Source organism: Pipra filicauda, unplaced genomic scaffold (genome assembly GCF_003945595.2).
Source record: "Pipra filicauda isolate LSUMZ 115617 unplaced genomic scaffold, ASM394559v2 scaffold116_size3395265_pilon, whole genome shotgun sequence".
Taxonomy (NCBI): Eukaryota; Metazoa; Chordata; class Aves; order Passeriformes; family Pipridae; genus Pipra; species Pipra filicauda.
The window spans coordinates 3,344,680-3,358,568 of NW_024103618.1; the positions used below are offsets into that span (position 1 = coordinate 3,344,680).

A 13,889-nucleotide genomic window follows, 5' to 3' on the forward strand; every position below is an offset into this window, starting at 1 on the left:
TCTTGGCTTGGGCTGGTCTCCCCCCCTTTGGCTTTCTTGAGGCAGGCGAGCACAACCCCACACTCACCCCACCCCACGTTCTGGCCTTATAGGGGAGCTTGAGGAGAAAAAAAAAAAGAACAATAAGAGGAGGGGATAGGACTTAGGAGAGAGAACATTATCTCCCAAAGGCAGCTGATCACACACTTGTTTTGCACGGAGAGATTCTAGTGACAGGTTTGTCATGCTAGCTTATTATTCCAGTTTAAAGTTATGAATATTAATATAGCAAAGTTATAATTACTTCTATTTTTAATTTATCTAGGAAAGATGATGCATACACAGTGTTTTAGTTGTTAATTGTTTTTTACCGACAGATTGTTACAAGCAAAAGCAGAAATTTGGGTGATTATGGATACGAAAGGAAATTAACATTGAACATCCGTTCAGTGGGAGTTAATGATTCTGGAGAATTCATATGCCAAGCAGAAAACCCTTTCGGAAAAACCAATGCCACAGTAACCTTGAAAGCACTAGGTAAATGCTTCTTGTAAAAATCTTAACATTTCTAAGAGCAGGAGATGAAGAGTGGGAACAATAGGGAGTCTTCCCTCCCTTCTTTCTCCTTTTCCCCAAACCTCAGTGAGTAAAGTTGCTTTTCTTAAAAGGTTATTGCTGACTGGTACCATATGGGATGGCTCAGGAAGTGTTGTGGTGTGTATGACTACTTTGATTTCTGTAACCCTTTGCATGTTATTGGAAAGTGATGTTAGAACAACCACCCAACAGTGTTTCCATCTCTCTGGTTTGTCTCATCCTTCCTGGTTTAATTTAAAATTTAATCCAGTTTTGACAAAACAAGTGATTTACTTTTGCCTAGTGCTGTCCCTGTGCCTAAGTAATTTGGCAGCACAAGCACAAGACGCGTCTTTAATACCTGCCTTCCAAGAATGGGAAATTTCACTGACAGTGTGTCAATGTTTTTACGTAAAAGCTATATTTGTACCTCTGTTTAAAATGATGCTTTGAGGAACATCGTGATGTGCATAGACGGCATGAAATTGTTCCAGAGGTCACCCCCCTATTAAACCCACTATCCATCACATCTACATGTTTTGGATCATGACCTTAAACAGTGAGAAAACTCCCTTCCTCCTCTTGTTTAATAACAGGTGCATTTGGAGTCTGCTATATATTAACTTGGATGACACACAGTGCCTTTTGAATTTTAAAGGTGCTCATTTGATAAATTAAGTACAAATAAGGACATCTTGGTATGTTAATAGTATCATTCTGGTCTGTGTAATTGGCTACAACTGTTTCAGTTCCATACCATTCAAAGGTGTAGTAACTGAGGGAAGTGTAGCCTTGGATCCTGTTTTTCTTTCAAATCCGTTTTTCTGTTTCACAGACACACACTCCTGCAACAATGCTTGTTTTGCTTTCCCTGGTAACATAAAGAAAACAGAAGTGTTTGACTTATGTGGGTCAGATCTTCAGCAAAGCTGCAGAGGTTTTAAGTGCCCTTTACCTTGCTCTGCCGTTGGAGGGGGTAGGGCTCAGAACTACAGGGATGTTTTCCTCATTTTTTTACAGAAGGGACTACATTCATATGTAAAAGAGTGAAACAGTGTGAAGTATGAAAGAAAATCTTTTCCCCAAGGGAATCAATGTGAAAGCTTCTATTATAAGAAGAGGGAAGTTCTTGACTGCAGAAATTCTTAGTACTACTACGTATGCAAATGTGACTTTAAAAAGGATTGACTTTGGAAAGTCTGGAGTTTAAAATAAAGGATGGTATTATAAAAAGTAGAAAATAAAGTAGCAAGTTTTTATTTAGTAACTTTGTATTTAATAACAAAATGCCAGAGAAAAGGTGGAATCTTTTCTTTTTGAGATACTTTTCTCCCCCCACACTCTCAAATTTGACTTAAAATTTTTAAGCTCCAACTTCTGGATACCTTTCACCATTCATTCAGACTGATTATATTTACCTGAGCTGTGAAGCTCCCAGGGTCCTGGGAAGTGGTATATGGTGTGTACTGGAGAGATCCTGGGATTGCATCAAATCCTAAATCACTGTGGCTTTAACATTAGCCAAAAGATTTACAAGAAATAATGCGTATTTTTTGGTAAATTTCCTAATTACTTTTTCTAGCAGTTAATTTATCTAACTGTAGACAGTTACTAGAACTGCATTCCAGGGACCAATAGCATCATAATAAAGTTTTATGTGAAAGCTCTTGTGTCTGATTTTGAATGTAGGTTGCATAGAGGATCCTGTGTTTATACAGATAACAGAAAAAAGCTCGGCAAAGGAACTACAAATCTTCAGTTTCCAGATTTGAAACCTTTTTCTCTTTTCTAGTGAAGGAGAGCATTTTAGAGCATACCTGCCTGCTGTGAATTTACTTCATCCTTTCTTCTCCAAAGCACCTGTCAAGTGCTCTGGCAGCTCCATATGCTTTCACCAAGCCCCACTGGCTCTGGTTTTCCTGAGCTAGGGTGCCCAGCTGGCCCCAGCATTTTGATTACTAAAGAGTGGGAAGAAGCAGGGATCTGAGATTGATTTTAGGTCTAAATTCAAGCTCTCAGTAAATGTGTTTCCTTTTAATTGCAATCTGCCCATCAAACTGATAATTCCCTTATGAATTTGTGTAATAGGACAGAAAAATTTGTCTTTTCAAAGTAAATCCTGAAGCTGATGACTTTATTAATGAAATTAAAACTGCTACAGCAAGGATGTTGTTAGACATGATATTTTGGAACGGAACTGCACAATGGTGCATGGTATCTGCCAAATAAAAGATTAAGACCCAGCAGCAGATGTACAGAAATGCCTTAGTTTAAGACGATTGGTATCCAGGCCTATGGACTTAGCACATTTTTCTCTAATTACAGCTTTTAATAGCTTCATTTGTAATGTTGTTCTTAATTACACTTGACAAAGAAACATTAAATACTTTAGTATATTGTCATAAATGATTTTATCTTGCTTTTTTCTTAGTTCTTTTTTACCAGACAGTTAGCAACTCTGATTTTTGGAAAAATATAAATACTTGAGTAGAATCAAACATGTCCTGGCATTTTTCCAAAAGCAAATAGAGGATATTTGTCAGCAGAAGATGGAATTATGGATGTTAAAGCACTAAGGCTGCTTTAAGTCCTGTGTCTCACTGCTACATATATAGCTATTGGCCTTGGTTTTGGCAGGTGAGGGTTCAAGTTCTGCTTTGCAGATAAGGTTTTCTGTTTCACAGTTGGATATTTGATCACTGATCTTGAAGTACTCTAAGCGTGGTTAGAGTACTGTCAATCTCTTAAATGGCCTTGAAATTGTTTTTCTTCTCCTCTTATGACCATCAGCTAAAGGATTTGTCCGTTTGTTTGCAACAATGAATACCACAGTAGACATAAATGCAGGACAAAATGGAAACTTAACAGTTGAATATGACGCATATCCAAAACCGAAGGAAGAAGTCTGGATGTTCATGAATGAAACATTACAGAATTCCTCTGACCATAATGTCAAGTTCAGGAGCGTGGGTAATAACAGGTAATATGCATGACTGTAAGTGCTATTGATTTCGCTTTGGAACAGCAAACTAGAGTCTGTTCTGGAAAGAGGAAAGTGGAGATGGTGAGAAAATTGTTACTATAGAAGATCTTTTAGTACATGTGGCTTGCCACAGTAACTGGTGCAAAGACTGCTAACCTCGTTGTGGAATAGCATTGAGCTAACCACACTATCTGAGGACCAACATGCTGTATGCTCACGACTCACCTACATTCCTGTCCAATGAGCAACAGTGAGAATTTAGAGTTGTTTGTGTGCAGAAACTCCCTCTGCTGCTTCAGCAGACCCCAGTGCTCTAGATAAAAGCTTATACTTTTATTTCTGCTGTGCACTGTTCTTCCCTGATCCCTGGTCCTCCAAAAATCCAGTGAAGCACCTAGCACATGTGGTCTAGATTGTAAATCTGGGTTCCCTCCTCAGTGAGAAGAGGAATAGGTGGTGGTGCCTGCATGAGGTCTGAGCCTGGTGCTGAGCTGTCACCAGGCACACATCTGGATGTTGGAAGTCACAAAACTTGTGGGTATTAGAAGTGCAGGGGCTGTTGTAATGCACGATAAGAGTGTTTGCGTGGACTGTGTCTGCAGAAAATGACACGCTATTAATTCCCTCCTCAGCTTCCCTGCAGCAAGCTGTGTGCCTTAGTAATGCTTATTTTTTTTCTTTACAGTTATACAAGTGAACTTCACCTTACACGATTAAAAGGAACAGAAGGAGGCATTTACACATTTTTTGTGTCCAATTCTGATGCCAGCTCCTCTGTAACATTTAATGTCTATGTGAAAAGTAAGTAAAGTGAACAGTCTGAAATATTTCATTATCACAATCATTGTATTTTATACAGCATAATATATGCACAAGATGTCACAGCGTGGTTCAGCATATGAGAGGCTTTCTGAAGTGAAGCACATGCTGGAAAACTAAATGTCAAGATATAAAAGTGCAGAGTATTTACACAAATCCAGGTAGTATCCAGCGTGACCTTACATTCTAGCAAACATATTCCAGAGATTACCAGAGAGCAGCTAGGTAGTTTATACAGAAAAAAACCCCTGTAGCACCTGGAAACATGATCTCAAAAATAAGTGTGTAACATAAACCTTTTATAATTTGAGGTGGAGCAGGATATACAGGCATTATAATTTGCGTTTTTGTCAACCAAGTAAAGATATTAATTGTTCTTAATTTGTTTGACTTGAATTTGAATGCTTGTCAGGGGAATTACTAACATTTAAATGCCTTTTGGCATCTAAATACTTCTGTATAATAATATAAATCACCATTGCTTTAGAGAAATCTGCATAGCTTTACAAATATGTGTGCTGTCATCTTTGAGAAGTGCTTATTAAGAAAGAGTATTGGCTTCAGTTCCAAATAGCATTCTTCAAGACAAAAGCTAAACTTCAAAAGTAAATCAATGAAACCCTGTCCTTAGCAGAAGCATCCACTTAGAGCATTTGATGCTCTCAGCAGACAGATATTGGCAGCTGCTAAAGGCTAGGCTTAAGGAAAATTAAACCAAGAGGGGACTGCAGGCAAACTGGAGAAACTAGGGCGAGGTAGGCAATGATGCCTTTGAGCCCAGCAGGAGGAACTGTATAGAAAGTAAATGAACGTGCTGTAAATGCAGTTTTGTGTTGCTGCTATGCTTTAGCAGCAGTGTGTCCTTTTCCAGGCATAGCTTTATGAAGAGGACTATCAAGACTTCCACAAATGCATCAAGTCCTATATATTAATTTCTGAATTCTTCTCATTTATCACTGAAGATCAACATTTGTAGCATCTCTATGCAGTGACATAGTTCGGGTCAGAAATGTCACTTGAGCTCCTTTCAGAACGTGGTATTTCTTCTTTCATTTCTGAATGTTGTCATTTCTATTGTACCTTTTCTGTTTCCTAGCTGTGATTTCTGAGATGAGGGCACTGGTGACCTCAGATGTCTTTTGTCTCAGTGCATGAGTGTGGGTTACAGTCATGAGGGATAATTCTAGTATTTAACAGATTAATGGAGCAAATTGTTGAGCCAGAAGTTTAATTTCTGTGAAGGAATGGGAGAAATTCCAGATTACCTGTGGAACTGTTAGTTCACATGAAGTTGGATAGTGTTTTCCAACTCACAGTGTCATACATGTACTTGGAGCGAGAGGCTGTTCATGGTTCTCACAGCTCTCCCAGGCTCTGCAGGCTGCTTGGACATAGTCTGGGCACAAGAACTCAAAAAACCTAGCCAAAAATAACCTAAAAAAACCAGTTTTGTCATCATCATCATGCAGATCTCCATTTTGCTGCTTTTGAGGTATGTGCTACTTGATAAAAGCTGAAAATCCCTGTAGATCATGGTTAGAAAACCAGACTAGGAAGAAGATGGTGAAGCAAGATGGACAAGGCAAGAGGGAGCATAGACAGTTTAGTTCTTCTGAATGGCTTGTCCGTACAACCAGCAAGTCTGTTTCCTTCTTGCTTCAGCTACTGGTCTTGTAAGTAGGAAGATCAGTCTTGGGATGCCCTGAGGACATTTAAGCAGTGCCATGGAGCACGTTACCATGTGCTGTGGCCCTGGGCGGACTGCAGCCATTGCTGAAGCAGATGGATTTGAGGTACTTGACTAAAAAAGAGTTTCTTTTGGCATTTTTGACTAAGCTTCTGCAAACATTTTTTTCATCTTGAAAAGAAGAGATAAATAGATTGGTCTTTCTAGGGGTTTGTTTTTAACTGTTTTCACTGGCTTGTAAAATGCTCATCATTTAGGTATGAGACACAAACTGCATGACAACATACTCTATTATTTGACATAGCAGAGTAATTGCCAAAGGTAAGTTATGTGTGGGTTGGTTGTATCCTGATCTTATGGTGCGTCCTGACCTGGCATCGTTGTCAGGGATTTTGCATGAATTGCTTGGATGTAGACCGTGATGTTTACACGTCTGGCTTGGGCAAGTAATCAGCAGAAAGTAATCAAACAGGTAAAACAGGATACATAATCAGCAGAGAATGTCTTCGCATAAACAAGAGTTGATGCCAAAGCATTTGCTGAAAGACATGAAAAACCCAGTGCAGAAATACTTTGCTTGGATTTAAATGTATTTAGCAATTGCATATGCTAGTCTGAAATAATACTAAATTGCTTTAAGAAATAGTATAGTAATTCATAGTAAATGTGACATAAAGTAAGTAAGGAAGGAGCTCTGAAATTAGGAATCAAAAAGAAAATTACAGCTTGATATGCAGCATACTGTACTCAGTTACAATTAAGATATTGTAGAAATCTCCAGAGTGGCAAGGTATGGTGCATCTAGCAATTAGCGGAGGAACCTTCCAAGTAGTAACTGAGTTTAGTGCAAAATAATATCTGAGCTTAATTATAGTCAACAAAATATTATCTACGCAGTTGGGGCTCATGCTGTAAGGAGAAAACTGGTCATGGTATTATAGATCACATGAAGCCAAGTTCAGCTGTTTTCCTTTTGTTGAACTAAGCAGTGAAAAAATGAGGAGTCACCATGATATTGTAAAAAGATTTGTTCCAATCCAGAAATTGTAGATCCAGGAGGAAAGCACTCTCTCTTTGTCTGGGCTGACTGACAATACCTATTAAGTGTTGCTTTTTAGACATTCACTTTGTTAAGAATGAAGAAAGGGAAATTGACAATAAAAAGAAATTAAATGCAAAATTCATGATACAGTACATTGAATTAAAATACGAGTGACCTCTTATAAGTCATCTTTGTTAGATTTAGGGTCATTTAATCAATACAATCAATAAAAGCTGAAAAGCAATTAATAAACTTAGTGAAATTAGAAGTTTAAGACTTTTAATGACCAATTACAGAAGGCAATAAGCATATATTCTGAGCGATGTAATGAAGGGTTAAATATTTAAAGGGTTAAAGCCAAAACAATAACCAAAGTCTAGTCATTAAGAGTCTGTCTGACAGCAGGGGTAATAAGGCAGTGAAAGTCATAAAATCTAGCACAGTAAAATCCCTTTTAAAAAGAAGATGCTTGGTGACAGCTTGGCATCTGTTTGCAAAAGCTAGTCGATCTTTGCTCCGGCATCCCCTGGAGCACCTACATTGGTGGCTGAGGAAGATGCTCTGACTGCCAGAACGGGGTGCAGGTGCTGAGGCACATATGTGGCCTGAGCCGGCAAAAGCACAGCCTGAAGGACAGCAGTAGCAGCCGTCTCAGTCCTCTTGGGTACTGGATTAGGGGGCTCTTTGCTGCCTCAAGTGAAATGCATCCCTTAATTTCTGTGAGCCAGGGAAGCTTGGGAGCCCTCAGTGCTGGTGGAGAGAGGCTGATCATGCTAATTGCCACATCAAAGTGCTTCACCAGGTGCATGACAGGTAGAACTACTCTTAGGTCAGCTGTTCTCGGAGGCTGCTGCAGCTCAGCTTCCCATACCACCAAGGCTGGACCACTCTGCCTGGGCTTCTGGAGGCATTAACTCTGCACAGCCTCTTGTTTCCCTCCATTGCTGCAGGATAAGTCCACATGAGATTGTGGCCACGTGGACAGGCTTTTATTGCACTAGGTTTTTACAGTGGAAAGAGCCTGACTAATACGGGCATTTTTGTTTCCCTCACTCAAAGTCAGAAGATGTTAGATGCAGACCAACTCTCGCACAGTATTTTTACCAGGGCTTAATGCTCACACTCCTCTTACATTTGACTTGTCATGTCTCTCATTTCTTGAGTTATGTTGTGCTATAATGTTGCCTAAAACATAGCATATGCATAAACAAGTAGCACATGGGTAATAGTTTAGCTAATTACAATTTCACAGTCCAGCCATTTTGATTGGAGTTTCAGAAATGTGAATTACATGTATTCTGTGAGCACTGAGGCTGGATGAGATGCTGTGTGCTCTCAGAAAATTCCTCACCAAATGAATAATGCTGAAAATCAATCTCAACATTTTACAACAATGTTTTGTTCTTGGTGGTTTGCATAAAACACATGTGGATTTAGAAATGAAAGAACATTTGGTTCCTGTAACAAGTCACAAGGAGATGGTATGTGATTGAGAATATACGTGTGCTTTATTGCTTTTAATTTAATCAGTGAGTAGAATATTCATTAAAAATGAACACCATACAGTCTTTGTACATGGATTTTTCCTGAAATAAATCTGTGTTTTCCCGCTGCAGTCTATACAGTTTCACTACTTTCTAGAATTAGAAGTTCATCTTCCATTTCTATAAAGCTGTATTAGCTGATAATGGACTCTTAACTTGTACCTATCAGGTTAGCAGCATCATTGCTTATAGTTTTTTTCATTAGCTTCTGTTTGGGTGATTTTGCAAGGAAGCTAAGGTAGTTACGGGAAATGAAACCTCTAATTCGAGTTTCACCAGGAAAAACATCTTGCTCTATTGATGGTGCTCTTGGCTGAAGCCTGTGACATTGGATTAATGACTCTGAAGTCCACCTGACTGCTCTGGTTTCCTCACGTACTTGAAACAGCAGCTCCTGAACCAACTGCAGGAATAAGTCCTGTTCAGGATGTGGCAGAAGGCATCGGCTGAATGGATTGCTTTTTAAACTGCCAGAGCAATCACAAATTCTCATTTTGAAAGCTGATACATTCTGCCAAGTATTAGTTTCCTCTACATGCAGTGTTTCAGAGAATCAGGCAGTTGGGCATTTCATTAGCAATATCTTAGAGGATGTCTGTCCTCTGTGGGATGGGGTCTGCACTGGTTGCCATGCTCTGTAGTTCCTTTTCTGGCTGCGGTGGTAATATTTAATACACAGGGCAGATGTAAGAGGGATGTGGTTTGACAGATTTAGTACAATTATAACGGTGGAGAAACTGTCCTTTTTTACAGGCGGGTAAAGTCATGCCATGCAGAAACGGGAACTGCACTGTTGTTCCAAGCACACAATTCTTTGGGTTGTTTAATCTCTGAGCTTTGCTGGTTTAGGATCTTTCATCAAACCAAATACTCAGGGGAGATAAAGTATTCTTCTGACATGCAGCCAAAACATTCAGTGTCAGAGCTAATATTTTCACAAATGTTCAGCTTTTGTAGGACACCAGTTCAGGCCTGGACATCCTTGAGCATGAGGAGCTCTTACTCACCTGGGCGATTCCATGGATGATGATGCATACAGGTTTCTGGGGTGAAGAGCAAATGGTAGTGCAAATTCTGTGTTCTCCTAATGGATGACTCTTGTTTTTATTTATTGCAGCAAAACCGGAAATTCTCACTCTGGATATACTTGGCAATGGTGTTCTTCAGTGCGTAGCAGCTGGGTTCCCAGCCCCTACCATATACTGGTATTTTAGCCCAGGAACTGAGCAGAGGTGAGTTAAGTAAACAGGAGTCTCCAAAGGTGCAACACACTCAATTTCTAATTAAAAATTAGGAACATAAAATGACTTGGTAATAGTTATGTTCAAACGTTGCATCACTGTTTTCATCATTCTTTGTATCACATTGTTTGCAATGGTTTGTGAGAAGGCAGGGATACATTTCATTTTCCTCCTTTGCATTCTGTCCTTGAAAGGAGAATAACCAACACTTTCTGCTGCATAAAAGGCAAACTTTCTGCTGCAAGCTAGCTATGGTTTGTATCAGTTTGGCCTCAAATGACACATGTTCTCTATGCAATTTCACTGAATGCCAGTCATGGAATCACTTGTGAATAAGGTTGTTATAATTTGTTTTATCGTGTAATGAAGTAATTTTTCAAGACATAATGTAATTAGATTTCCATTCACATGAAACATATGACAAGTATACAAGTCCAGAGTTGTTATGAATAAAACCTGATGTTTAGTCATCGCATTTTTAAAAAGACTGTAGAGTTTCACTGTGAAGTGAGCATTTGTGAAGCAAGTTTTAAGGTTCTGGTTTACTTCCACCATAGCTGTAGGTCTCGTACTAGCAAGTCATGGGTCTCCCTCCCACCTGTGTAATTTGTTTTATGTCTGAAATAATTGTTATTTCATTAATTGTTTTAAACAGTACCTTTTTAAAAATCTTAAATGTGTGCTCATGTATCAATGTGTGCTTCATTTATCAATACATGATATATGAAGGAGAAGCAGCATCTTAAAAGAAAAGAGCTGGCTAATTTTTGATTGCATATAAGCTTGATGGTGTTTTATGTACATCATGGACTTTTTTTTTTCCTGTAATAAGATGATGCTTGGGGAAAGTTTTCAGGAGTAGGTAATAGACCATAGCTGCTTGAAGCTGAAGTTGGAGGTGCAGGTTGAATGGTATAAAACCCATAGTGAAGTTTCAGACCTATAGGTATTTCTAACCAAAAGCAAATGCAAAGACATCATGGTCTCCAGCTGGGTCAGGCTGGGTTTATGTATCAATTTCTCCCACTGCATTAAAGACAATGTGACATCATGAGTAGGCTGTTTGGAGGATAAGAGCTTCAGATGAATCCCTTTGTAGAGCAGTGTTGTTTAGTTACCTGTTGGTCTGGCATTCCAGATAGCAATCCATGGCAGGTAACTGTCAGTATTGTTTCTCCCAGGTGTTTTGATTCACCGACAATATCTCCCATGCTTATCAAAAGTGGTTACACAAATTCATCAGTGCCATCATTTGAACGAATCCGGGTTGAGAGCACAATTAACACCAGCATGTTCAGGAGCACCGGCACTGTGTGCTGCGAGGCCTCCAGCAATGGGGACAGGAGCTCTGCTTTCTTCAACTTTGCTATTAAAGGTAATGGCTGGAGTGAATGAGACCATAAAACAAGGGTGTCCTGCAGCTCTTTCTGTAAAAGGATTTTAAGTGGTTTGCCTTTACCATAAGAAAGTTGACGGTACTGTGGCTGAGTGTATGATAACACACTATGTTACGTGCTCTGGCTGTCAAAGCATTGCTTTAATTTTTCAATTAATATTGTGGTACCATCCTTTTATGGCTCCAGATCTGCAGTGCAGTAGGTAGCTGGTTTTATTGTGTCTGTGCAGCACAGGGGCAAACCACATACAGCATTACCCTGTCTTTCCTTCTCTCTCTCTCTCTTTTCTTGTCATTGTCTGTTTTGACTATTTAGGCCATCACTTTTTTTTTTCAAGGAAAGATTGCATTTTATTTTAGGTTTTTACAATGTCTCGGGAAAATGCAGTCCCAAACTTGTCTGGAGCTCAAGGGTCCTGCTGTTGTAAAAGAAGTAACAACAACATACTGCAAAAAGGCTTATGAGTTTTTTTAGCAGTATTTGTGGGTTTGTGGGGGAAAGCACTTGAACCTAGATGATTTGAAATGTGTGTGTAAAACTGTACTCTTCTTTGTGAAACCAAATGTTCTGCTTCGTTTTTACTCTCTTACACCCAGATACAACATACAAACAAAAACGCCAGATTTGGGGCAGATGGGTTGTACTGGAATGGTATTCCTTCGCTACTCGGCACAACCTCTACTTGTAAAGACTGTGCTGTAGAAATTATACTTGCGGGGGAGGGTGCAGGGGAAGAGAAGAAATTAGGACTTCAGAAAAAAAGCTTCTCTCTTTAACTTAATTTGACTGAGATCATGCAGACTCCTTGCATTAACTGATCTTGGTGTCACACCTCCTGAATTGCTGAAGCTGAGACTCCCAAGGCATCAGACTGGATGGTTTCTGTGCCAGCTCCGTCTCCCACAGCTCATTCAGAAAAGACATTCTGATATACCTGAAGCACATCTGGGAAAGTCAAAACCCTAAACTGTGTTTCACAAAAAAGAACTAAGGAAAGGTTTTCACCTGCATCTTTTTAATATAGTTTTTCTTGTTCAGTATTTAAGCAGAATTTTGTGTTTCTTTCCAGAGAAAATCCGTACCCATACCCTTTTTACCCCTTTACTAACTGCATTTGGAGTTGCTGCAGGACTGATGTGTATCATAGTCATGATCCTGGTGTATGTATATTTGCAGGTAAATTCTGAAGCCCTTCTGCCTGAGTTAGAAAAGTGTGTGAGCTGCCTGTGGAGGCTTCTGTAGTGACAGCCAATCTCTTTCTTTTCCAGAAACCCAAGTACGAAGTTCAGTGGAAAGTTGTTGAGGAAATAAATGGAAACAACTATGTTTACATAGACCCAACACAACTTCCTTACGATCACAAGTGGGAATTTCCAAGAAACCGTTTGAGTTTTGGTTAGTTTAGTTTTATTTAACTTCATCTGCAAGGTGAAACCTTCAGGTCTCATAGGAGACTTTGGTCAAACACAGCAGGATTTTGTCAAAAAGATGTTGTGCAATAATGCAGATAGTGATAATTGCTCATTCTTACCTTGGGACAAAAAGCAAGCAGGCGCGTCTGCAATAGCTTCTTTATGTCAAAAAATAAAATGTCGAGCCCTTCAGGAGGAAGTACTCCAAGTCATTACAGAGTATTTTGTTTGCTTTATTAGGTAAAACCCTTGGTGCTGGAGCTTTTGGAAAAGTTGTTGAAGCCACTGCTTATGGTTTATTTAAATCTGATGCTGCTATGACAGTAGCAGTAAAGATGTTGAAAAGTAAGTTACTGTAGTATACTCACCAATTTTTTCTCTCTTCTATCTGGTCGCTGTGTTACATACTGAACATTGTGCTTTGCCTTGCAGCAAGTGCCCATTTAACAGAAAGAGAAGCCTTGATGTCAGAGCTTAAAGTGCTGAGTTACCTTGGAAACCACATTAATATTGTGAATCTACTTGGAGCTTGCACTATTGGAGGTGGGGTTATCAACACATTATTGATTATTTCTGTTCCTTTTTTATTGCCTGGAGGATGAACCTTGTGAAGAAGAGTCCAAGGTGCTGCTATAAGTATAGAAATCTTAAATACATTCCATGCTTAGACAGATTGCAGATCATCATGACTATGACATGTGATTTAGTGAATCCAGATTTTAGCTTCATCCTAAAACCAGTAGTAAGAACGCTGTAGTTGCAGCTAAACAAGAAGGTTGCTTTTATTCTCTTTCATATGAACCATTGTGTGCTTTCTTCTTGAGATATGACAAAGTGTACAGTATAAATTTTTTCTCTCACATGCTCTTTCTCATTAGTGAGAACTGGTGTCTTGTTGGTATCCAAGCTGAAGTCAACAGGCCTCTCTTGTATAGTCTTCCAGTCTTCTGTTTAATCTGCAAATGTGTCTGCTAAGGCACCACTAAAATTACAAATTCTAAGCAGCAGAAAGTTGAGAAAAATAATTTTCCGAATAAAATATTGCACAACAATGTTTCACATTTAATATTAACTTCATAAGTTTGTTTTCATACATAATAAAAGCTACAAGATATCTGAAGTGTTAATACAGAATGATAGAGACCTGTACTTTTAATAGCTGTGCATTTTAATATGAAAGGTGGTGTTGCTTCTTATTCAATTATGTTC

At 39.0% G+C, this 13,889-nt stretch overlaps 1 protein-coding gene across 4 annotated transcripts in view; it reads left to right on the forward strand.

Annotated features, from left to right (window-relative positions):
- KIT (KIT proto-oncogene, receptor tyrosine kinase) overlaps positions 1-13,889 on the forward strand; it is a 57,728-nt gene that overhangs the window by 28,878 nt on the left and 14,961 nt on the right. For all 4 annotated transcript variants that reach the window (XM_027735978.2, XM_039385202.1, XM_027735977.2 and 1 more), the window contains exons 5-13: positions 357-516; positions 3,346-3,535; positions 4,224-4,339; positions 9,748-9,862; positions 11,053-11,246; positions 12,338-12,444; positions 12,537-12,663; positions 12,921-13,025; positions 13,113-13,223. In XM_027735978.2, the coding sequence (XP_027591779.1) occupies positions 357-516; positions 3,346-3,535; positions 4,224-4,339; positions 9,748-9,862; positions 11,053-11,246; positions 12,338-12,444; positions 12,537-12,663; positions 12,921-13,025; positions 13,113-13,223 (1,225 nt within the window). The remainder of the gene's footprint in view (positions 1-356; positions 517-3,345; positions 3,536-4,223; positions 4,340-9,747; positions 9,863-11,052; positions 11,247-12,337; positions 12,445-12,536; positions 12,664-12,920; positions 13,026-13,112; positions 13,224-13,889) is intronic.